Source organism: Centrocercus urophasianus, unplaced genomic scaffold (assembly GCF_019232065.1).
Source record: "Centrocercus urophasianus isolate 14NV4802_14NV808 unplaced genomic scaffold, USGS_Curo_1.0 seq_22, whole genome shotgun sequence".
NCBI lineage: Eukaryota > Metazoa > Chordata > Aves > Galliformes > Phasianidae > Centrocercus > Centrocercus urophasianus.
This window is the reverse complement of record NW_024884778.1, coordinates 7,643,826-7,670,046: the sequence shown is the minus strand read 5'-3', so window position 1 is coordinate 7,670,046 and position 26,221 is coordinate 7,643,826. Positions and strand designations below refer to the sequence as shown.

The 26,221-nt window shown below is 41.3% G+C and overlaps 1 protein-coding gene across 5 annotated transcripts in view; it reads right to left on the bottom strand.

Moving 5' to 3' along the window:
• Positions 1-5,680: 5,680 nt before the first annotated feature.
• FHIT (fragile histidine triad diadenosine triphosphatase) overlaps positions 5,681-26,221 on the bottom strand; it is a 507,230-nt gene continuing 486,689 nt past the window's right edge. For 3 of the 5 annotated variants that reach the window (XM_042823261.1, XM_042823263.1, XM_042823262.1), the window contains exons 7-8: positions 12,871-12,974; positions 5,689-6,012 (exon numbers count right to left, since the gene is read on the bottom strand). In XM_042823261.1, coding sequence (XP_042679195.1) covers positions 12,873-12,974 — 102 coding nt within the window. In that variant the 3' untranslated portion in view covers positions 5,689-6,012; positions 12,871-12,872. Of the gene's footprint in view, positions 6,013-12,870; positions 12,975-26,221 lie in introns of all 5 variants that reach the window. The other 2 variants (XM_042823264.1, XM_042823260.1) reach the window with 2 other exon arrangements.

The window sequence follows — 26,221 nt, the reverse complement described above, 5'->3', positions numbered from 1 at the left end:
CGTAAGCATCTGTTTAATTACAGCTATTGCAAAGACAGTTAATAGCTGACGAACATGCCAGTATATTTTAATTGAATATATTGAGCGCACTGAACAAAACCACAGCTCTTGACCTTTCCCGTAAGTGAAATGTTGGGACAATTTTTTTCTGCATCAAGAGCCCAGGGAAAGTGTAGAGGGGACCACCCACTACTGCTAATGGGAGTCACCCATGTAAATCCCTCTCATGTCAGCATGGTAATAGGCTGCTTAGCATCCAATTAGTTTCATTTCACACAGTTGTTGTTCATGTTACAAGGGAAAGAAAGTGGGAGCAACGATCTGGCCAAAGCACAGTGCTCTTCCTCCTCCAGCCACTCCAACTGTGGTCATCCCACACTCACACTTTGTCACCATTGTGAAAGGCTGGAATGATTTAATGGCAGTGGCTACAGTTTGTCATTGCAATGGGACTGATCTGTGAATCAGCCAGCCCCTCCTGCTCTCTAGGATCATGATGGGACAGAGCAAGATTTATTCTGAATGCTGGGAATTGTTAGCCCTTTGCCTGTGCAAGTGCAAACCCACACCCCCCTCAAAAAAAAGGGCACTTAAAGCTGTTGCTTAAGTCTTTATTGATTTCTAAGGAGCAGGAGCTTGTGATTAAAGTTTGCTCGTGCTTAGGCTCTTTCCTGAATTGGTTCTTAGGTCCTTACCCCAGCAAAACTCTCATTGATTTGTGCAGGAGCACGGGCTGGCTGAGCCCTCAGGGAATGGCTGTGTATTTATTTGCACACACATGACAATTTCAGAGCAATTTTGTAACATTACAGCTGCATTACTGGTGTGTTTTAACTGGCCATCAACAGAAAACTGGACTTATCTATTGTGGTTTGATATTCCAAGCTAGGTAGGAACATTCAGTCCTGGCTTGCAAACCATTTTGTCATGTAAAATAAATTTTGTAGGTTAGATAAGTCAAGAGCTTACTCTAGCAAAATATCAGCCTGTGTCTGAAAGCTGCGGTTAGGCTGCATCGAATATTCAAGTACAGGGAGGAAAGGGAAAGCTCTTCTTAAGGCTCATTAGAGATAGCAAAAAGATACAAAAAGACCCACCACCATTTTACACTTGTAAAAAATATCCCTAGTAGGTTCATATTTTTAATCTTCAGTACAAAAGCTCCGTAACTACAGCAAGGCATTATTTTCTGATGACTAGCTACCTTTTTTCTATAGCCTCTGGCATTGAAGCTCTCAGTGAAAAGACACTTTAGAGCTAGTTCAGGCAGTTCATTTTCTGTCAATCAACTCTCAGGCTCTAAGTATAAAGGCAGTAACATGACAAGATTTCTATTTTAATATCTTTACTCCTGATAAGATAATCCTAGAGGAATGGCAGTGATCAAATATTTACAGGCAGTGCTCACTGGCACAGTCTATTGTAAAATTAAATACACAAAATTATGTGGGGATAATGTTAATGTTGTGATATGAGGACAAAAGGCAGAATACCTGAAATGAAGGTTGACTATTGTTAATAAATCCTCCTCTGCAGTGGGGATTTGTGCTGCTGAAGCAGAGAATGGAGGAACAGCTTCCATTTTGTGATGTGTGACTTCCTGCTGCTTTTCAATGGGTTGTTTGCTATTTCAACATATTTAATTATGTAAGAAGCTTGAGTTTCAAGCATGCTTTTGTGTGTGTACTGTGTATATCTCCCATGGTGTGACTAAAAGTGGGCACTGATGAGGACCCCGGGGGCCCTGACTGGACCATCCTCTCAGAGTACAGGCAGTAGGCCATTTGCTGAGGAGCAGCTGAGGACAGGACAGATCTACACTTCCAACTCCTGCCTTCCCCCAGAGGACTGAGTCACAGAATCACGGAGGTCTTTTCCACTCTTAATGACTCTAACCTCATCTCCTCCAACCATCATCCCATCCCCACCAATCCACATCACTCACTTCTTAGCGACATTTCCATGTTTCTTGAACACCTCCAGGGACAGTGATTCCACCACCTTGCTGGGCAGCCTGTTCCATAGGGCCATTACCTCATGTTTGTGGTTCCGAAGCTGCTCAATAGCTCTTCAAGACAGGAGACTGAGTAGCAGTAGTAAAAAGTGCAGGTCTTAGAGCACATCATCCAGAAGTACCGCCTTGAGAAGGTGGCAGCAGATCGGTGCATGTCCTGCAGCAAGACTCCCAACCTTGGAGCTAACAGGAGTTCATCAGTAGGCCACTTGAAAGGAGATTTTTATTTTCCTGGAGTTGACTTCCAAAAGTGGGGTGGGGAAGAATGAGCACAGAGAACAGAGGAGGGTGCTGGAGGGAACAGTAGATGACATCTTCATCCTGAAATGCAAAGCTAGAAAGACTCTTGTCCCAGTAAACTCTTTTTTTTTTTTTCCCCTAAGAAGAAAAATTGCGTTTTCTAGCCAGCTCTGTTCATGAGTGTGCAGAGCTCTGTTAATGGGTTGTGCCAGGCTGTGGTCACCCTACAGAGCTATTGGCAGGAGAGGTGGCAAGTTAGAGAGGACTATAAGGGAACTCTGCATGATATTTTTTGATGAGCTGATTATTCAGGAATTTCACAACAGCTGAAATACATCACTCTGTTCCAAACCTCACAGCTCTGCCAACACTCAGGACAGCTTACATGAGCAGCAGCATTTCCTCCTTCCCAGCGCTGCTGGTCTGTATGTTCAGAACTAGATGCAGGAGCAGGACAAGGCTTTTCAACAGCCATCAACCATGGTGACAGTAAAAGATGGGAAATGGAGAGGAAACAGAGACCTGAGATTGAAGTGAATTAGGTACTTCCATGGCTGTCGCAGTCTGTGTAGTTAGGATTAAAAGTTTTCCTTTAGCTCTAGGGGTAGCGGAGCGCTGATTTTTATTGTTTCACAGACCATGCGTGACTTTTTTAGAATTTATTTCAGGGCACATTTAGTCCTCAACTGCCCTTCAGGGTGCTGTCACAAGCCAAAGCTGACCTCAGCTCACCAGGGGTGACGTGCAGAAGAAAGGTATCTGTAACCTTGCATAGCATGACACAGGCCCAGGCCAAAGCCTTTGGAGCTGATTCCTAGTATTTTTGCCCAGCCTTAAAAATCTTTGTGTGAGCAGATGGTGCCAGGTGGCTTTCAGATGGGACTGTATGCCAGGCCTGCCTGGTGTGGCAGGACCCAAGTCCATGGACCAACAGTGTCCCCAATGGATCGGTGCTCTCAGACAGGCGGCTCTGCACACTTCCAGTAAGCTGGCCGTACTCCTGCTTACAGGACTAATGGTGCAAGAGACAGCTTTTCTGCAATTTCTGTTTCAAAGCAAGCAGAGATAAGAGGGCAGCTGGAGCCACGTCTTTCTCCCAGCCTGTTCCTACAAAGTCAATGAAGAGCAACGCAGCTGAAACACAGCTATTCTGCTAATGAAAACAGAGGCATGCAGGCATAGTCATCAGATCCCCTCGGAGGAACTGCTCACTTCAACAAAGTAAACTTTTACTAATGGAAAAAGCATAGAAAATTTGCCTGTGTATAAAGACAGGAACGAGGTCCCAAGCCATTAACAGCAAGCACAATCAGCTCTGCCTTTTGTTAGGAAGCCACAGCACTGAGACTGTTCTATTTGCACCATGTCCACCTAAGCCCTGCACAGCAAAATGCTCTTCACCTTTCTGATTTTTCCTATGTTTTCTCTTTGCAGTGGAAGAGCTCAGTAACTTGCAGCATTGTCCAGTTAAAGGAGAGCCCTGGGCATGCTGCATGCTGGACATGACCCAAGTCCCAGCATAAGTACAAGTGAATGAGGCTGGAAACAAAAAGCTTGGGTTACAAAGACCAGCAATGCCTTCAGCACAGGGTCTCCTTGCACTTTCAGCAACTTGTATCATTGTATAGAATGCCCTGGGTGAAGAAAAGTTTACAGGAAGGATATGAATGACCCAGACCCCCATCCTTAAAGCTCAGGTCTTAAAAATGGGCAGGGGAGTTCACTCTACATACTGCTGGAGGATGTCATGTACTTCATGATTTGCCTTTTCTAATCTCTTCTTATCTCTCACTCCAATCCTTTCTCATGTCCCTCATCTTTTGCAAATTCCCTTTTAAAGCTGAAGCTCAGCACATAAATATTTTCTTGCAGCATAAATAGGTTGTTTTGTGCATAATGCCACAGGAGGCTTTTTTTTAAAAAAACAGGACCTTTAGTGCTGTGATATCAGCCTCCTCATTTACACAAATGAAATGTTCCATACAGCTCAGTACTCATCTGCTCAGCAGCCCCCATGTGAAACGGTTGGCACAGCGCCTGCTTGTCATGGGCTACAGCATTAATAGAGAATATTCCGTATTTAATAGGAAACCTCTAAGGTTTGGAAATACCTTGTAAACGTAATGGATGCTTGGGTTTTCCGTTTAGCATTTTCCCACTGGAGCAATCTTTGTTTTCTTTCTTCACAAAATCACAGATACTTTAAATATTTAAGTGCAAAAGGGCTACCATTCATGTTGGCCCATTTGCCAGCCTGTCTGCTCAGTTTTTCTTCTTTGTCACCTCTTGCTCCCTGATCTCATTTCCTGTTTAGTCAGCCCTTGTTCAGGGTCCAAAACGTGCAGAAACCATCAGAATGGCCTTTTCATTTACTCTGCCTGGAAAAAGAAATTGCATTACAATAGCCACAGTTTTTCAGAGGGCTAATGAAAGATATGGGTTGCCACATCACATCATGGTAAATCTTTGAAATCAAGAAGCTATATTTTAACAGCGATGCAGTAAAATCTGGAATTAAAATCAGATCTAGTGTTATTATTTACATTTGACCAGCAGAGAAACTTCAAACCAATAGGCTGAATTCCTCTGTGCTGTAGAGTACAGAGAAACTTAGGGAAAAACTTGGGGAAAACTGTGCTGCATGCACATCTGTCCATTGTGTATTTTCATGTTTCTCAGGTCAGAGTGTGACTCTACAGGGCAGACTGTTTTGGAACATTTGGAACGGTGAGCACACGTGAGTGCTGCTAGGCACGCAAAGCACTGCATGACTCTGGTTTGGACCTGACCCTAAAATCCCCAAGCATTTAAGTTAAACCCTGCACCACATGTCCCCCTTCTGTGTGGCTCTCAGGGGACACAGAAGCTTTGGCTGCAGCTTCCCCCCCAGCTCAAGAGTAAGATGGTGGGTGCTCTTTTCATGCACGTCTTGCAGACTCATTCTCTCATCTGCTGACTTCTTTTTTCTTCATTACATGTTAGCAATCAGTGACTAACCTATTAGGATCCTTCGCAGGGCTCTGAACACAGCATTTCTTGCCAAAGGAGTGTTCCACACGAGTGGCTTCTGCTCGTTGTCTGTTGCTGCAAGTGGGACTTTCATGCAGTCTAACCCTACTGCGATGACTATCACATTAGCAGCTTTACATATTCATTGATTTGCAGAAGTGTTTTGTATTGCCTTAAGCTCCGAAACCTTTGTGACAATGCATGACAAACAACAGACAAAGGAAAGATCTTAAGAAGGGCTACAAATTTCTTGTTCTGCTATCTTATCTGGTGGAATAGTACCTCTCCAAGTTTATCTTGTCTAGTCTACAACAAAGCCCTGTTTTTTATGAAATGTCACACTGCTAAAGGATCTAATTTTTCTTTGATACAATAGCCTACGTACAATAACTGAATCTCAAAAAGCACAACACAGAGTAAACACTCTATAATGTATCCAAACACAGCAGCTATCCAGTTATTCTAGCACTTTATTTCAATTTAAACCAAGGGACAATTTTAAAAGATTTGCTCCCAAGTACACAATTCAGAAAAATATAACTTACTACTCAGAGCAGTACTTTGAATCAGTGCTGTTAGTTGTCTTAGCTGAAATTTATCCTTGATGATATCCAGAGGTCCAATAAAATTTTTCATTGAAGAATCCCTTATTTGTAGAACATAAAATCATTCAGCTGCAACTCCAGGGCTGCTGAGAACGGCAGAACGAGGTCTTCCTTATGTCACAGGACCTTTTTCAGACACGTTACCTGAGAAATATCAAATGCACTGATTAAATATAATGGTATATTTGATGTGTGTTAGTAAGACAAAATGTAAGGCTGTTTATCGCTAACGAGTTGGGTGCTCATTAGTGTGCTCCATCAGGAAACACTGGCAGCAAAACGCAAAAGGAAATGTTCGGTGTTAAATCCACACACAGCACATTTCAGCACCTATTATAGCCTGTGCTATCGGAAGAGGAGAAAACCATCACATGCAACTACTTTAAAAATATATATCAGAGTAAGAAAGAGAAGCATGTTTGATTTATTATATACTTTTTTCAATAAAGTTCACTTCCATATAATACTAATGCCTTTCTTTCACGTTGCACTTTTCATTCCTAACTCACAAAGCACTGCAAAAGAGGTTAAGATCGTTTTACAGAAAACAAACATGAAGTGAAGCACCTCTCTGATGTCACTGAGTAACACAGTGCACAGCTGTGGTGACTGCTAGTCATAGGAACAAGGGATTACAAAGGGCATCTTGTGTCATCAAATCCAGCTTCTTACTCTTCAAATCAATTTTGCTATAATAATCTCATGCAAGACACTTTCTTTGGAGTGCCTGATCTCCTATATAAGCTCCTAAAATGCTCTTTCAAAATCATCATCTCTTGTATATCCTCACCCATCTTGACCCTGTTGTGGGACTCTCTAAGTAACGCCAAAGCATTACACATCAATGATGAGGGGTCATTACTCTGACTTCAGCTGTCTCTGACACTGGAGTATGAGAGGGATGCTCTTCCCGGCCTGCTCCAATTTTATGCATCTTATAGTGGGCCTTCCAAGAAAAATACCTGTATGAGGTGCCACAGCAGGCAGGTAGAAACAGAAATGCTGAGAGCCTGGCAACTGCAGCTGAATAGAGCAGTAAGCATCATGTGCTGACCCCATGTACAAAGTCATGTTATTGCATCTCTAACTGGAGGCCTGCATTAGCCCAGGATGCTAACACAAATGGGGCACATAATTGGCCTTTTGTGTACAGACTGATATCCTGGCAAACAACAGAGCCTCGAATACACTCAGTCCAATGTATTTCCAATGTCCATCACACCTCTCCTTTTTCAAACAGTTATTTACCAGAGAAGTTATATTGCCTTTCCACTCTCACAGCCTCAGTACAGAAACACAAAGGCAGCTCTTAAGCTTCAAGGTCATGTTCGGGTTGCAGGTTTGAGCGCCCTTGTGAGCTATTTCATTATGCAGCAGCTGCAGCAATAGGATAACTCGATACAAACCTTTGCTAATAATTCAGCATGAAGTAGACTTTTTGCTTGGGATCTTCAGTTTTGTGCCTTCGCTTCAGACCATGCTTAGAGCTGGCTTCACTACTCAGAAAGCGATATCAGCTTATTAAACACAAAGCTGTTCCCAAGCATTACACTGGGGCACAGCCTCTGAACTTCTTTCCCCAGGCTGCATGCAAGGCTTGGATCCTTGCTGCTGTGAGGCTGCAACTCCCCAGCCAGCCTCTTCTTTGTTTGATTGTCTTTTCTCACTGAAACATAAGCTTCCCCTTTTCCATGGCATTTCAAGGAACAGTACCCATTGTATGCACCTCTTGACTGACAGCTCGGTGGCAGCCTGTGAATTACTCGGCACGAGTTTTATGAATTGGTTTCAAGAAGGGTCTGGCTGCTTAGTGAATGCATCTTTCTGCAGCTTTGAGGGGCAAGGGATTAGCACCATTTTAGTATAAGTTCGGGTAGAAAAGTCCTTGACCACAGCTGGTATCACCTTTCTTTGAAGCTCGGCATTGTCTTCTCCATTTTCCTCACAAACAGTGCTTAACAGATCACACTAAAAATACTTGGTGTTTGACAGACAGCTCAGGTAAGCATTTAGGTTTCTGGATATGCAAGTTAAGAGAACATCTGGTCTTCTATCAGCTTCCTTTGCTAACAGTAATGCATTTGCAGCTTTGCCTTTATTGCAGCACAATCTTGCCTGTGTCTCTGGCCATGACATTGCTGCTGTAGCTGTAATTGCAGGATCCAAGCAGTGCAGTATGGAATTCATTGTACTCTTTACAGCTGAATTAAATGGCGACCTACAGGGAAATGGAAGTCCAGAGAACGAGATATACAACTTTTAGCACAGCACCACTTACATCCTCAAAACAGAGCTCTGTTCAGTGTGAGAATAACATTATGTTTATGGTGGCTTCCTGCAAGAGGAAGGCACTTAACTCATAACCACAGCTAACTCTATTGCAGCTTTGTTTCCATAAGAATAACGACATGCTTCAACTAGAAGAATTATCTGCTTTGATGCTGAAGCTGCCGTGCATTAACATACCACGTTGGCTTGGGGAAAGCCTTTGCTCTGAGCCTTCTAGGGTGGGTATTACTGCTATGCTCAGTCACTACATTTCTCCTGGCTGTTTACATCTTCCCTTGAAGAGATAATTTAACTCCTGTGCATAAACCTCCCTGCTACTGAAGTGGTGGCTGTGGATGTTTTACACTTCAAAAATACCAGCAAGGGCCCCGTTATGTTTGTCTGTGGAATTTCTGTTGATATTAACCTTCCTTCCATTCCACTGAAATGATAAAAAGATTACTTTATATCTACTTGCTATAGAAAAAAAAAGTTTTGGGTGAAAAAGCACAGGCCCTATGATCCGATCCATCTTCTCTTTGCTATTTCCAACTACTTAAAGCATAATGTCATTCTAAAATGCACACTTGGAGTGTGGCGTTCTATTCTGACAGATTGTTATGATGTTTTCCAAGGTGACCTTCATAAAGCATGTTTCTTTTGAAGCTTATATTTCACTCTCAGGTCATAATAGTTTCACACAGACAAGCAAACTGTCAGCTTCTGCTTTCTAATTAATGGTTCTTGGATGCTGCTGAGTAGGGGATATAATTAATAGCACTTAAGGCTGGAGTGCAGCAAAATCTATAGCTGATTACTAGGATGTGTGTTTACTTCAGGATTATATGCAAACAATTCCTAAGTGCAGCCATGAACAGCTCTCAGTGACGCTCTTGGGGATGCCCCCAAGACCCGGCACACCTCAACTCTTACTCCAGTGTAAGCACTCCAAGAACTGCCTTGTGTGTGAAACAAGGCTCCCACAGCTGATGGGCACTCACCTCCACTGATGCAGAATTCATGGCACGTTGTACTTTCTGTGCTGGCGTGGTGGACACACTCCAAGGCATAATCATCCGTCTGCGGTTTTATTAGTTCAAAGTGCCAGAAATAACGGGAGGGCTTTTCTTAGAGTAAAGCTGCCAAGGAGAGGTTCTTTGAGCCATCTTGTCACACTTGTCTAAATTTAAGGAAAGGGATGTGCTTGCTCTGGTGCTCGTGGTTGCACATGCAGCATGAACGATCAGATGTGCTGGAGCAAGACCAGATGCGAGTCAAATTGCCAGTTCAAATTCCCTCTGGTCAGCTGCTGCTAACGGTGGTAATTTCCCTGCTGAAGTCAATAGAAGAGCATCTTTTCATGCATGCTGATATCTTGGTACAGAAGAGAGAGTCGTGAGGCAGGATGAATGCTCTCAAAGAACGAGATCATCTCTTTCACAGTGGGGTGAAAAAAATGAATAAAATTTGTATTCTCTGACAAAGTTTAATAGACTATATTCTCCAGAAACACTGCCAGACTGGGGATGAAGGGTAAAGCTGACATTAGAAATCCTGCACCACTGTGCAGCCTGTATTATTTTTGAGAGATATAAAATGAATTTTGCATGTTGGATGACAAATACTCAGATGATTAAGCAATTAAAAGCTATGGGATCTTTGCAGCTCAAAAAGCACTAGGCAATGGAATATCACTGCCAATCTCCTTTATGCAAAGGGACATTTTGACATCGTAGTTAAGACTGAACACTTTTCCAGCAGCATAGAAATATGACTGCAATTGCACATAAATAGGAAAACTTTTACTGACACTTGTGCAGCCTGGTTCTTTGTTCAGAAGCCACACTACACACTGAAACTGCCTTTGAAGAGAAACATTCTTCATATCCTATCTGAAAGTTAGTAACCCTTTTAATCTTTAGCCTTTTGGCTGTCATGTGTACCATGATTTAAAATGCACGAAACAGACTATCAAAACAGCCAGCTCTAGACAGAAAGATGTTGAAGGTGCAACTGAAAACAAGCTTGCAAATTAAGATTCTGCATCAAATATTGCCCTTTGAGTGAGGACTCCTTCCTTGTGGTTCTACCTCAAAAGAGATACCAGTTAGCAAACGTAACCAACACAAGTAGAAACAGCACCTGAAGAGGTCAAATCTTGGTACCATTAAGCAAGCAAGTGGCTAACAGGAGCAATGACATTTAAAATATTCTTTCCATAGAAAGTTTTTTTTTCTTTTTCTTGTCCTTATTCAGAGTGACACTGAACTTCAACTTGGATATCTCCAACAATTTGGGTAATGATTCAGCCATGGCTACCCACCAAAGAGGGATCAACACCAGCATATGTAGTAGGAAAAGAATCAGGAGCTTCTTACCTTTTTCAAGTGCTTCTTATGAAAAAGAAAGTCATCTAAAAGTCCTTATTGATCAGATAATCTATAAATACAGATAAAAAAGTGTACCTGTACCTAACCAAGTCACACAGGAGTTGTGACAGTTGGTGAAGGACTTGTGATAAATGTAAGGGCAGCTAGCAAGGCTCCGAGGCACTGCTCAGTCTGTCCAGGCTAATCTAGCTGAGCTGGGATTCCTTGAACATAACACTTAAGTAGAAAAATAATGCATGAGGCCTTAAAAATTGCCATCTGTTGGCTCCAGAACACACGCATTCAGCTCTTTCTGACTTTCCCTGTTCTGCATGAAAAAGCTCAAGTCAAACAGTGTCCAGGTAAACTTATAAATGGCAAAATGAATCCTCTGTAGGTGAAAAACAAAAATAGCTTTGAAGGAGAATGTATATAACCTTGCTAATTTGCCAAGAGTTTTCAATCTTCATCATTTTAGAAGCAAGGTTAAGAGAGTAGGGAAAGGTTGAGAAATTCAGAAGATGCTCAGATACACCTTTATCAGAGGTTCAGAGCTTTAAACATCAGAAGCAAAACAATGTCAGGGAGAATAGATTGACAGTGATGCCTTGCATTGGGAACCAGGGGTTGGAAGGACTGTTTGTACTAAGCAAAATGCTCTCATGATAATGATGCTGCTGAGATTTAATTTACCAGCCTGTTCTAGGAAAGGTAATGACCTTAATATCATGGAGAACTTATCAAGAGGTCATCCATGCAGAGACACACTGATTTATTTTCATAATAAATGGAAATAAAAGTCCTGCCACATGTATAAATTCATTCCTGCAAGCCAATTCCATCTATAAAGCTTTGTGTTTAGTATCAGGAGATCTAAGAACATATTAGTAATATGTGGGTATCTCATTTCAATTCCCTTGAGAACCTTTCTGTAAAAGTACTTCAAATTCATTCCTAAACAAACCAAAAAACCCCTCCTAAATCCCAGACATACCCACCATATTCTGAATACTATTCATGCCATGGATGAAGCACTACATAATGCCTCTGTTTGTAGAAAGGACTGCTGGCATATGTATTATCTAAGGATAAGGCCTTTCTGTCCGAGTCACCCACTTTTCTGGCTCTCAGAAATGCTCATCTCCAAACAAATCCCACAGTCACAGCTGAAACTTAACTGTATAGCCCAAACCCTATTTCTGGTCCTTGATCTTCCTATGTGCCCAACTGGATCAGTCCCAGGTGCTGAGGACAATCTTCCCCTGCTCTTGCAAATGACATGCAATACACAACTTTCTCTGTGCCAGCCCACAGTGGTGCTGCCATGGTTAATTGGCCTGGAGAAGCTGGTGTTTTTGCTGCAGTCGTCACACAAGTGAAAAACAGAAAGGAGACAGTCCAGTAAACCAGCTCAAATAGAGAAGATAGAACTGCAGAGAAGATGAAGTTGTCACGCACAGGTGCCATGTGTGCCGTGTAGCTGAGCTCAAGATTTTTCAAGCTGGGCTGCAAGCAGTGAGTCACAGGCAGAGAAAAGGGATATTTATGGGATTTTAGTTCTTCTGACGAAAAAAAATATGAAAGTCAGAAATGACAGAGAAATGAGAGTGAGATGGTGACAAACAACATATGGGGAACAGGGGAAAGGGAGCTTTTGGCATCACTGCCGCAGCACACATCCCAGCGTAATTCATACCGTTCTCTGGGGGCCAGTTCATTTCTACAGAAAGAATCTGGCTTCTGGGACTCCGGGTACAAAATGAAAACCTTTCTGTTTCTAGAGCACCAATGTTAGTGTTTGCCAAGAGTTTCCTCTTTTCTATTCCCCCATACACATATTTCTTTTCCTTTAAGGCCAACAGGAATTTAGCAGAACAGGCTGTTTTCCAGCAGGCGTAACATTAAGTGTTGAACTGATCAGATGATTTAAGATGTGCAGGAGGAAGCTAGCATTTGCACGTACTACTCTATAGTCTGAACTCTGCTGGTATCTGTTATGTGTACACAAGCACAGCAGTTTTTAACTCATTGTCTAGGTATCATGGTGGTATCATGGTTTTCTGTTCTAAAAGCAGAACAAGGACATCTTAGGACAGGCATTCATCTGGAGTAACTACTGATGGTTCTGATTTCCAAGTGTGTTATTCTTCTGCTCTCTGGTAACTAAAAGCTCTAAGTTGGCTCTTACTGAAGGATGCGGACGTTATTTTAGCTACTGTTGGAGCACTTTGTCCATTTTGGAACAACACAAACCTAAGAGCTCTCATTACTTCTGTTCCATTCTATGTAGTCTTGTGTGTTCTTAAGAAGAGAGAATTGAACAGTTCTGGGTGTTGCAGGAGTATGGTGATGTGCAAACCATTACCTTTAATTTTCTTGAAAATACTTCTTCAGAATTGCTGCTTCAGCTGCCATTTCCTCTTCTGTCCTCCACTTGTCAGGGGAATCCTCTTTGTCATGGCCCTGCAACTTTTTTTGAGAGAAGAAGAAAAAAATAGCTTGTTGATTTATATATATATATATATATATATATATATATATATTTGGAGTTCTATTGTCACAAGACACATGTGACTGAAACTATCAAAGTATTCCATGGGTTTATGGGATGGAGAGACATGAAGGTAGAAAGATGAAGGGTGAAGGTTACTGGTTTTGGATTGCAACAGCAGAAGGTTTGGCTAACTGGCTCTGAAGGATTTATGATGATAACACAGGGTGCCAGGATGAGTAATAGGCAGTGACAAAGTTCACCTTTGTGCGCTGATGATCAGATACCTCGTGTGTCTTTGATGCAAAGCTGGTAGGTAATAGGATAACAAACCCTCTGGCAGCTTGAAGTGCCCATTAGACTGGTGGAGTGGTCCAGGCAGAAGCTGCCTGGACACCTTGTCAGTAATTCATGTAAAATTTTCTCTCTGCTTTTTCCTCTTCCCATGGGGCTAGCTTTCTCATCAAAGACCTATTGTGATAACAAGGCCCCATTGCAGCTGTTTCCATCTGCAGTTTATACCAGCAGTTTTCAGAAGAGATACATTACTTCCCTGCATGCAAGTTATTAGTCCTTCCTTGCCCTTGCTTTAAAAGTGAGGTACAGCCCTACTTTAGAAAAGAAAATTCTTTTAAGAACACTATATTTCATCAGTGATTTAATGGGGAAAAAGATCAAAAGTTGTGAAACAGTTAATTTTTCAATCTAGCTGCATAATACACCTTCAAAAAAATCCCATATGTAGTAAGAATTAAGTGACATTATAGCAGACCTGAAAATTTCAAACCCATCTACTGCTTCTCCAGAAGAGAGTCCTATTTTATGGCAAATATTATGTGGTAGCACTCAAGTGCCTATTTGTACACATGTACACTCAAAGAATTTCTGCCACTTATCAAGGGAAGACTACATTAACAGCAGGCAAGAGAAACATTTGCGTTAATTGCTTAAGTATTGAGATTTCTAGTGTGTCTCTGGGTACAGACACAAGTACAGATTGTATTAACAGCTTCCATGCTTCTGAAAAACATTATAATATCAACTCATTGTTAATGCCACAAACAAAGCTGGAAGCTAAATGAATTTACACCTTTTAATCCTGGGCAAATTTTAGTTCAGAAGATGAAGCAGTTAGAAACAAAGACAAAACAATATTGTACCTGCCAAGCAAACTTCATTACTGTATATGGCATGTTTAGCAATAAACTAGGATTGTTAGCATATATCCAACTCACACATACTTTTATTTGTGCTGTGTTTCTCCAATTCTGAATTTTGCTGCCAGCTATAGTCCTGTACGGTTTTACATTTTGCAGTACAGATTTCTTTCTGCTCAGCAGATGAAGCTGCTTTAGAAAGCTATTTCCTTTCATGCCAATATGATACAATAGCTGTAGGCAAATTAAAGTGTATTACTCTTTGACTAGTATAGAACTAATCTTCATTGTTATGTTAGCTCTAGGTATGTCATAAATTCATCTTGTAATAATGCTACAGAATTATGGAGAAAGATTTACATACCAGGAGCAGGTACTCTGTACACACTGTCAACATACATCATTTCTGCCACTGTAGGAACCTATGTGGCACGCGGGTACCACAGCTAAGCTGGCAAAGGGAGAAGTAGCACACATCCCCTTATACTTCCCATTGACCGTGAGTGCTCACACTTCACAAGACAACTAGGACGAGCCAAGTGGTGGTAAATCAATTGTCTGTCTGAGGTGTGAGCTGGTTTTCTAAAAAAGCAGTCTTGCTCATTCGACCTGGTGTCAGCAGAAGACATAGCAGCAACAGCTCGAAGGCGAGGGAAGCCAGCCCCTGCTCCTCAAGCTCTCCTTGCTTAACTTTTAGTGATGTCTTTGGCTGCTCTTTTCCCTCGCAATCCCATTAGTGAAATTCAGGCAAGAGCCAACTCACTTGTACAGAGATTAATAAGGTAGGGATTTAACTCAGCTTTTATTTTAATGTTGCTTGCTCAAAGAAACAGAAGTGTATTGAATGAATTGCTGTGGTGTTTTAGACAGAAGTGAGCTTCATGATGTAACTATAATCAACTCCCTCCATGCTGTAGGAAGGAAGCAGCTTTTCTTGGTATCTGGACAGCACTTCCCTCTGCAAGGCTTGGCAGAAGCACTGGGAGCGGGGTTTGCCTACATGGAGCCTTGCATCACTGCAGCCCAGGGTACACACCAAGACGTGGGCAGGGCAGTCACAAGCTACAGATCATTTTCTGCAGAGGTTCGAGCTAATTAGCACTTAAAAAACTGCTGTCACATGAGGGAACATAAAAACATAAAAGAAAGGTTACACAAAGGCACCACACCTAACAGACAAATATGCTGTTGCTAACACTTGAAGCCCTAAATTCTCTATAACCAAATGCAGACCTATTGTTGTGCTACTGGGGCAGGTAAAAAAATGCAAGAATTAGCAAAAAGATAAACAACAAGATTAGTGCAGTTCAGATACCTCTGAAGAGATAGGACAGGGTGGGAAAGCATGTATATGCATATGTAATATTCTGGACAAACACAGATGCACATTAGTCAGCTCTCTAATGGCAGCTGCCCCAATTACAACAGTATTACACTGTATCTGGTTCAACATTCTTCAAGCACTGACTCTCGTTTATAACAGTACATCTTCTTGCCTTGCAGTACAAATAAATGCACTGTTTCTAAGATATGCCCTTCTTCAAGTAGATCATTACTGATGTCTGACTTTTTGGGCTTCCTGATAAATTATCCTCTTCTTTCACCTCAAGCAGAAAATGTTCTTCCACCAATAATCTATGACTGTCAGTCTTGATTACTTGTAAACAGTGAAGCTCTTTGAATATTTCTGCTTGTGAAAAGCGTTCATTTTCTCACTCATGTCTCCCAGTGTGAAATGCTGGCAGACCTGACAGCTGTGCTTTATGTTATTTTATTAAAGTTGTTAGTGCTGGAGAATGGTCTACGTTTTTATCACTGCAATTCTTAAGGGAAAAGCAGTATTGTTTTATCACACATTTACATTGGGGAACCTTTGCTTCTCGCCCTTTGCTGCGGAGCCCAGGATTCACACTGCAGCAGGCTATGGTGAACCCAGGTCCAGGACTGGTTGTAGCTTGAAATAACATCTGTATTTTGGTGTTTTCTACTTCTGTCATAACATCAGCAGAAAAGCAACCTATGTTAACAGAGTACTAGCTCTGTTAAGTACTGGGGGAAAAAGGCTTTTATGCTAATTAACACTATTGTCACTCTCCATGAATATTTACTGTTGATACTTAAGAGTTTATAACTTCCAATACATTTAACTACATGAAAATTCATAGTGGTAGAGAGTAATTACACCAAACCACCTCAACACAACAAAACCCAACTGCTCCATCAGCTACATGATACAACGCTGACAAAGCCCACAGCTGAAAAACAGAACAAGGAACTAATATTTGCCAGCAGTTGCGATCAGATATCAGGCATCACCCTGCTGGCATTGTTTGTTAATATCAATACTCCTTTGGATACTGTCATGACTTCTTGAAAGGGGCATCATTTTATTACTGAAATCCCACATTTGGGTGAAATCTGCAAAATAATATTTCAGCACCACATTAATGTGTGAATTGTAAGAAGGAGGAAAGTCCCACTTCCTCTTTCCATTGGCAATCCATTTCCAGATACTGAAGGCAGAAAAGGTTGCTGCACGTATCTCTTCCTCCAGCACCCATGGCTCCTCCGCCATTTGGTGATATTAAGGACCTCAGTGCTGACTTCCTCTTGTTCTGCCTTTGCTTAACTTAATTTCTGAATAGCTCGCTTTGCCCTTTTCTCCTTGGGCTTGTCCTGGCTCTTTTCCCTCAGTGCTTTCTTTCTCTTTTTATTTAGCTTACATCCTCCTGGTAAGACTTCATTTTCACCTCTCCCCGTAATGTAATTAACTGTGACTGTCATTGCTATCATCTGCAACTCCTGCTACACTGTACCCTTTCCCCAACCTCTGCTGTCTTCCCAAAGGGAGCGGGAAGCCTCTGCTGGTCTGTGCCTCCTGTCTCCATCCCAAATATGTTTGGTTGGTTGTGGTTTGAATCTCAACTCAACTAGCAATCTAAAATGAAAGCATGACGGGCACAACAGTGCTTCCAGCCCAGGGCATGCCCTGCTCCCTGCCTGAGCAGCCTCAGCAGTTGGGAGCTTTCTGCATCTTTGGGCCTGCCTCCATATTTAGTTGCTGCTACAAGAGTGCTGTAATTTACTTGCTTTATTTTCCAGTAACACTGCAAAATACTGGAAAAACACTGGAAAAAAAAATAATAAAAAAATCACATAACTAACTTTCTCATTGCTGATTTTGCGTAAGGTTCTGTTACATCAATATCTGCACGTGCATGAAACAAAGCTCTGATCTTGGGGTATTGGTTACTTGCTGTGTCACATACCATTTACTTAAGGAAATTCCTGCATTGGTAGCTATTATTTATTTTTAAAACTATCTCCTGGAAAAATCCTTCTACAGTTATCTTGCCACTTCATGAAACACACTGCTGCCTCAGCTACTGATGTTATCCCTGCAAAGCATGCCTTCCATAGGAAATCTCTGTTCATCAAAGCCATATTTTAAAGAGGGTGTTTACTTCTACTTATCGAATTGTTGTCATAATGGCTGTAATTATGTTTTATATATATATATTTTACAGTTGTATTGTTTTTCTTTGGGGAAAGACTTGAACCTCATACTTCACATGGACACAAGTAACCGCGTGCTTTTTAGCAAATCACTGAAATGAAGAGAATCTTGTGGAAACACTGAAAGGTTAAGTAAAAACCCTGAGCACATGTGCTTTAGTGCTTTGCTAAAATACACACTACAAGGGCAATTTTCCACCTGTAAAAAACAAACAAACAAAAAAAGACAAAAAAAAAAAAAAAAGTAGAAAAGGTATCCTGAGCAATTTCCTTTTTAAAGGATAAGAGACAAAAATCAACCACAAGCAGAATGATGGCTGTACAGAAAATACATTTGCTGTTCAGAGAAATACACAGATTGTACTCTGAAGAGCTGAAATCTTGATGGACTTCCAGTTTGGCTCCATCTAAGATAAAATTCTTGGAAAGAGAGTACATTACAAGGAGATACTTGAAGGAAGGGTTAGAAGTCCTGCCAAAGACTTGGAGAACTGCTGTTTGCAGTCTGATATGAATCCAGGGAAGAACCCACGAATGCGTTTGGCTGCAATTTCACTTTGTTTTTAAGTAGAAAAAGTTGCCCGTTATCCTTCCAGGTAGCAGATAATGTCACCAGTTATACACCTGGAAAAATGAGGTAAGAGGGATGGGGGGGGGGGGGAGAGAGAGAGAGTTCTAAAAGCATTTCCTAGTGAGAACTGTCTACAGGAGAAAGATGTTTTGCACAGTGTCCTGGGTAAGAAATGGCAATGTCATCACCTGTGGTAATGCTGAAGGAAACGTTATACTGTGTGCACAGCTTGCCATGCAACATTACTCGTTTGGAAAAAGGCTATTTTTAATCAAGAAAAAGCACTTTAATCAAGGATAGAGTCAGTGATTCAAAAATTTCATGCAGGTGCATGTATTACTTGACTGAAAGCATTTTCCCCAAAGGTCAGAGCTGCAGGGAGATGTGCATGTCCCATTCCAGCAGTGGAGATAACCTCAGGGTGCCCATATCAGCCTGATGTATTCTGGCTCTTGGCTCAGGGAGCCTCAAAGTCAGAACTTCCCGTGCTAATCCTCTTAACTTTAAACAAATATTTGCCATAGCCTAGGCACACTCAGTAAGATTCATGGCATGCCAAAAAAGACACATTTGTGTTAGGGAGGTTGATTCAGTTTTTCTTTGTATTTTTCCACCCGCACAAAAGAAATCAGCTGCAGGTCATTCAGCATACGCAGAGCTGGTTCAGCAAACAGCAGGGACACAAGCATGCCCCCAACTCCTGGGGAGCCCTTTCCTCCTTCTCACATCTCTGGGAGCTGCAGGAAGAGCTCACAATGGCCAGAACAGAGAACAGATTTCTGCTTGGCAGGTGAATGAGCGTAACCCAACAGCTCCTATTGAGCAAACCTCCCCGCCTCTCCTCCCCACTCCCCAGCCCCACAACTCTCTGAAATTAAAAAAACAACACTCAATCAGCGTTTCCTGGAGTAGCTTGTACTCTGAGTCACTCTCTCCACTGACTTTAAGATTTTAAGATTTCAAATGTCAGAACTGACACATGCTGCACGCTGGAGGCAAACCCCTGCGGTTCCAAAGCCTGCTTGTGTACTTCCAGGAGCACTCAGGGACCCCTTGCCTGCCAGCAGACTTCCCTAGGACAGGGCTGTCTGCCTTCTCCTGGATGCAGCTCCATCCCCAGGACACTCTTTTCCTCCCAGGCACCCCTCTGTTCCTTCTTTAACTTTCAGCCTGGCACACACAAGGCTACCTTGCCTCCAAGATTGCCTCCCCGGGATTTAAGTGGCCAATACCATCCAGTAAGTAGGCACTAAAATAGGTTGAGGAATAAATTGCTCTCATTTAACATTCACTCTGAAAAATATGGCTGCATTTATTATGCAGTATATTGTTTTATATACTGTTTTGTTATAATAAGTCATGTTTAAAATGTCATGACATTTAAATCAACAGCAATAAGAGGGAAATACTGAAAAAGAACAAGATCAAAAAGGATTTGAAAAAATCCGAGCAAAATCTTATGGACCAAGCTCCATGGTTAAAATAAAGTGTTTGTTCCCAGGTGTGGTGGGCAGAGAGGTGCCACCACCACTGGGGTGGTTGTGGTTGGCTATGGCCAAGGGGCTCGGGCACTTGAGGCAATGCCACCACAGTGCTGTGTGTCCCCCTCGTGGTTTTGGTTTGTCTGGGCTGTCCTTTGCCATCAAGCCACCACAATACCCTGAGTACGTCCTTAGAACTGGATAATGCCATTTGTCTCAGTGAGAAGAGTTATTTCAATGCCTGTGCTAAGTTATATGAATGAACTTTATATAATATAGTATAAAAGCTTACTTTAATGTGGCTTCATAGCCTTTGAGGAAACACAGAGCCTGTCAACCACCGGTGATTTACATGCATAATGGCAGATTTTCACTACAAAGACTTTGATGTTAAAAAAAAAAAATAACTTGGATCAGAGGAGCTACTGTGTTACTGCAGATTTTGTGCTCATCTTTCTATCAGGTCTGAACCCGTATGGAGCATCCCTTGCTGCTGCCTCGGTGCATCCTCATCCCCTGCCAAAGGGAACAACAACAACAACTGCAACAACAAAACAGATGGTGATGCAGTGAAACATTAAACCCAGTCCCAATACCTGAGCCATACCATGAATATTTCACTGAGGCAGAGGATAGAAAAGACAACAAAATGATCTTTTCTAGCATCTTAAGGGATGTCTAACCTTGTAATTGCTATAGACACAGAGGACACACAAGATGGAGACCAAGACTACTTAAAAGCTGTGTGTATTTTCTAAAAATTAGTAACTCAATGTTCCCACTACAACATGCCAATATGAATGACATTCACTCTTGCTCTGAGGAATGAAAGAAACTCTGAGAGACAGACTGCATTAAGAATCTATTGATATTCCACTGACCTAGTGCCACACGAACCAGACAAGTTTTGTCAAGGGCAAATGCCCCAGAGTCTGAAAATTCATTTCTTAAAGTGGCAGCAAAGGAAAAAAGAAATATATATGTATCCTTTACTGTCTAGAATACTTATAAAATCAAGTGTAGGCTTGCATTGTCCTGATACTGCAACAGCAGTATATGACACTAGACCCAGATACGTGAACAGAACTGAAGATATCAGATGGTCAATAATCTCTTCCAGTTTTCCAAGCAAGTTAGTACTGCCATAAAGCTTAAATGGGATGTTCCCTTAAGAAGTATCACATGAATTTTAACCTAGTTTATTTCATCTTACTACACAAACTTCACAAAGCTAAGTCATCCATAGTCAAAGACTTTCCTTTGCAAGGGATGGATGCAGAAGTCATGAGCTGTGCAGGAGGTTCCCATGGCGCCTTGTACTGATGGGGCACCCAGAACAAAGGAACTGAAAGGAGAGTGAGAAATGACTCAGTACTGTCCAGGCAGGCTTCTTCATCCCCCAACATAAACCTCTGAACTCATACACTAAATCAAATGAGAACAAAAAGTCACAGGCAAGGGACGCAACACAGAAGCAACACAAGAACCCCTAGTTGTTTGGTTTTTTTCTTAGTGAAGCTGAGCCTGGGATAGCAGTGGCTTTTTCAAGGGGTGGAGGAGCGCAGGCTGCCTTTATTCGAGGAGGAGGAATATATTTGCTCCTCTTTCAAGCTGCAATGCTGGCCCTTCTGTTCAAATTCTTTTTTCTGGGGGGGGGAAGACCACAGCTATACCCACGTGAGCCCCATGCTGAAGAGTGGGGATGGCATTATAGCCTGGGAATATAAAATGCTGTAATAGATTTCAGTGAACGGACTGAATTTGGGGAAAATTAATTTTAGCTGGATACATTGTGCAGTTAATTAAGGCTGATAGCTTCCACTAGAAGAAAAGAGTTTTTGATGAAAATACATTGAAAAATCTTATTAAACTGCCTAGTAAAAAATCAGTTGCCACAGCCTGTGCTGCATCTTCCCAGACACCTCCATGTTTCTATACAGAAATCCTGTACTGATACCATTTGCATAACAATATTTAATATGCAGATTTGAGTATCATTGCTTTTGGACAGAATTAATGTTCCAACCTTTGAGCACACCCATTTTAGAAATATTCATCTTGAAAACTCGCTGGAACTTATATGCAGCACTGGTGTGGGCGCTGCTCCTGGGAGCCTCATGGGTGAGGTGGTCATGTAAACATGGAAGGGTAGAAGGCAGAGAAGACGTGAAGATGGGAAAAGCAACCAAAATACTCCCACTTTTCAGAGATGAAGTAACTTTTTGTTTTCAGTTCATTTTGTTCACGCCTTAGGAAATGATGAGATCAACAGAAAGGAAAGCAATTTCCAGCCGAAATGAACATAGCTCGTGGCTCAACTGAGAAGAGGTGCATATTTTTCCAAAAGCTCCATTCCAATACGTGCAGATCAAATACCCTGAGAACAGACCTAGCATGAGCTTGCATCATGTCAGTTTGCCAGTCTGGAAATTTGCAGGTTTTCTACTTGTTCCTGAGGAAGCCAATTGGGAAAACAGGTTGTACTGCCACATCACGTGGTGGAATTGCAAAATCATTTTATTCATTTAGATACAATTCAAAGTCAGGCCAGGGTATCTTGGTAGCAGAACTACTACAGAAGGCCTACTACTCCATTCTTCTCTCCCATAAGCCTTTCCCTTTTTTAGCGAGCCTTACATCAAAACTCCCAAGAGGCATATTCTGTGTTCCCAGGGCTTATCCTGTGCATGTACTAATGTGTACAAAGGTGCCCAAGCTTTCCTCATTCACACCCGTAAGCGTTATTATATTACATTTAATTGCAGAAGACATTGTCTTAACAGCTTTATTTCTTATATGACATCTCGTGAATTGCCTTTAAGAAAAGCCATTTACAAGACTTCTATATATATGTAAACTAGTATTCTAATGTCACATTCTTGTTTGCACGTAACCTTGTAGTCACGTCAGCTAATCAAAATGCAAAAAGCAAGTGGCCCGTCACAGACTTCAGTTAGGAAACAGTGGCACGGGTTTTCATAAAACAAAAGTGTTTGACTGATACTGTGTAAAATCTGTTCTGCTGGAAAACCGGCATCTTGCCCGTCATCTTCTACAAAGTTCAGTATTTTTGTCAGTGCTCATCTCCTTGACTTCTTAATTGTCTGTGTTCACTGACTGTATCAAATGGAGTTTTCCTTTGCCTTTGCTCACTATGTATTACATCTTTTAATCGGTATATATAATTACTTACCACAATCTGCCATGCCAGATTTTCTAAGCATTAGTCTAATTAACTTAAGCTTGATAATTATGTTTCAGATATCATAACAGTACACACAGAACTTGCAGATTATGCTGTTAGCTTAGCTGTTTCTGATAATGATTTTCTCCTATTCTTATTTTCACTTTTCTTTTTGTACAGGGTGGGAGCACAGGGGGGAATAGAGGCTGCTACTCTGTCTAAGCAACTGGAGGTTTCCATAAAAGCAAAATCAGGCTGTTTATAATAACAAATCATCAAATAAGGCAACACAAATGAGAACAGATCCAAAAGGAGAGGATTTCATCTACTTATAAAAGTAGAACGTCAGTGAAAGAAGAAACCTGAGCTTCCAACAGCATAAATCATAGAGGATTCAGACACAGTCTTGCAGCACTTATGGCCTATTACAGAAGTACTCAGACTTTCCACAGGTCTTCAGCCCAAGCTATTCTAATTATACGCCTGTTGGCGACAGCATGCCACCAGGGAGGCAATAAATAAGTGATAACATGCATGGGACCTGGCACACATACCTAGCCAGCACAGAAAGATCATCCCTCACAAAGTGATGTGGGCCATCTGGGCATATGAAATATGCAAGCCTGAGACCCCGAGTAACAGTAAATAGATGCAGAGAACACTTATGTCACAGTAATAAAGGAAAACAAAAGAAATCAATAAGAGGTTATGGATTTTTATTTGGCTTTTTGGTGCTATACTTTTCTTCTCACTTCTGTCCAATTTGCTTTTTTTTCTTTTTTCTTTTTTCTTTTTTTCTACCTTTTGAGCCCATCTGTTTGAACTGCTTGAGTGCAGCGGTTGAAAGAAGCTGCCATGCCTATTCACAGAACTACACTGAGACGTTGCATTTATTCTGAAGTTACTGGCAAGGATTTCATCAGCTACAAAACACTGAACCACTCCTATTTTTAATGCAGATTTAGTAGATATGGAGAGGACAGAAACATGCAGTTCCTCTGCCAAAGGTTCCTCATTCCAGCCCTTATTTTCAGGTGCCTGAAGGGCTGTTACCCTTGACAGAAAAATTACCAGCAGTCAAGGAAGTAATCAGAGTAGCCAGTCCATAAATAAGCATAGCATAAATCTGAATATTAGTAATTAGCATTTGATTCAATCAGACCAGAAGTGTTAGACCACTGTAGCAGCAATTCCTTATAGGAAACTATTTAACGTTCCAATTATCTTTAATGAATTAACCTCAAAGTATGGCTGAGGTGCAACATCCTAAGAATCCCTTTACTCATCTGCAGTCCACTTGCAACTAATTTCCCTTCACAACCCTGCCTCAATTAACATTTTTCTGTATTTCATACATGAGTAACTGCAGTACTGAAATACGCAATCCTTTCCCAAATTTAATAGCTGAGATACCTTAATTTTGATTCTGCAAATGAAGGAAAATCATTTTCTGCTACTATCTCAAACCAATTAATTTTTTTTTTTTTTTAAACTGACTTTGCACCTGCTATGTATGTCTGAAGCAAAAAGGTCCTACATTTTTCACATCATAATTACTTGGGAATGATCTGTTAGGCAACACTCGGAAGACAAGAAAAGGTCTTAAAAATCAGCAGATTTTTAAAGTTTATTTTCCATCATTAAAATTTTTAAAGAATGTTTTATAGTAAGAAAGAAAAGCTCAACTGGCATAATTTTATACTGTCTGAATTTTAAACTCTTGAGAAATGTAATAATCCAGGAAGGAAACAAGAATACAGTCTTACTAGCCAATGTACAACAGCAGTGACATAATTAAATAAAATCACTTTAAAAGAGAGATAACTTACATAACATAAGGTGCATTATGTAGCATGGGTAGAATGATGGACAGCTAACTGCATGAGCTCAGAGTTCTCAAGTGCCCTAAAACAGGCAAACGTGTTCTCAGTCTTAACCTGTCTATGCAGCAGGGCAACAGCTGGACCTCATGATCCTTCCCCATCCTTGCTGTGTGGTGAGGAAGCTCTTGCTTTGTGCCACGGTTGTGGCAAAAGGAGCAGCATTCTCTAACAGATTACAAATCTGACATTATTTTCCTTTTCACTGTATGTTTGCAGCATTATTTTAGCATTAAGAAAAATGAACACATATGCCGATAACAGCATCCACAGAGCAATATGGCATAGCTGTTGTGCTTCTTACAAGCATCCAATTTAACTTCATCATCAAATACCACCCAGTGTTTCGGTCTTTACTGATTTTAACCTCTGTTTACAGCTAGGCGTTGTGTGCTGTGCACATCGTCTAGTGCTCACTATGGAGGAGAGCATTAACAGTAGAAAGACACACAGTGACACAGTACATGAGTTCTTTTTTCAGGACTGTTGGATTTTGTTCCCCATCTCACACACCCACATGGTGCCACAGAGCTTCACTGTCACTTCTCTGAGCCACTAACGTCACGGTGAAGTGACACAGACAGGGACACAGACATAATAGTGCTTGTCCACACAGCTACATAAAGACACTTTCTTTTGTATATTAATTTCTATAACAAATAGAGATATGCTTGGCCTATTTGCTTACACGAACAAATCTGTGCCCTAAAAGATGATATTGTCATTAAATGGAGTTGCATGCCCAAATCTTATAAGTGCTGTTTACTTTGCTGGCAGCACAGCCAGCATGCTACAGAGCATAAATCTTTCACTATTGCCACTCACACTGAGAGCACCCCATAGTGAATTTGGAGCGCTTAAAAAAATTAAATAATCCAATCAGAGCAGAATATATATTAGTAATCGATAACTGCTTAATTTAGCTAACATTGTGAACACTTTCTCTCCAACCCTTTAACTGCTCGCAGAGAATACCAGATATCATAACATTTTACCCTTAACTTAGAGCTTAGTTTTTTAATCCAGCCTTTTTTTTTTTTCTTTTTCTTTTTTTTTAAACAGCATGTTTCACTTGGGATTAAAAAATAAGTAGTAATGAAAAACAGAATTGTGGATTATTTTGTGTTGGAAAAGACCTTAAGACCATCCAAGTTCCAACTTTCTGACACAAGCAGGACTACTGCCTACAAGATCATGTTCCCCAAAACCCCATCCAACCCAGCCAGGGATGGGGCACCCCAGCTCTCTGAGAAGCCTATGCCAGCGCCTCACTGCCCTCATAACGAATTTGTTGCTCGCATTAAATCTAAACCTACCCTCTTTTAGTTTAAAGCCCTTACACCCCTATCAACTACAGTCCTGGATAAAAATAAACTCCTTGGTATCATCCTCTTGCCATTACTTCTGTTTTTAAGCAATACCACACTGCATTTATG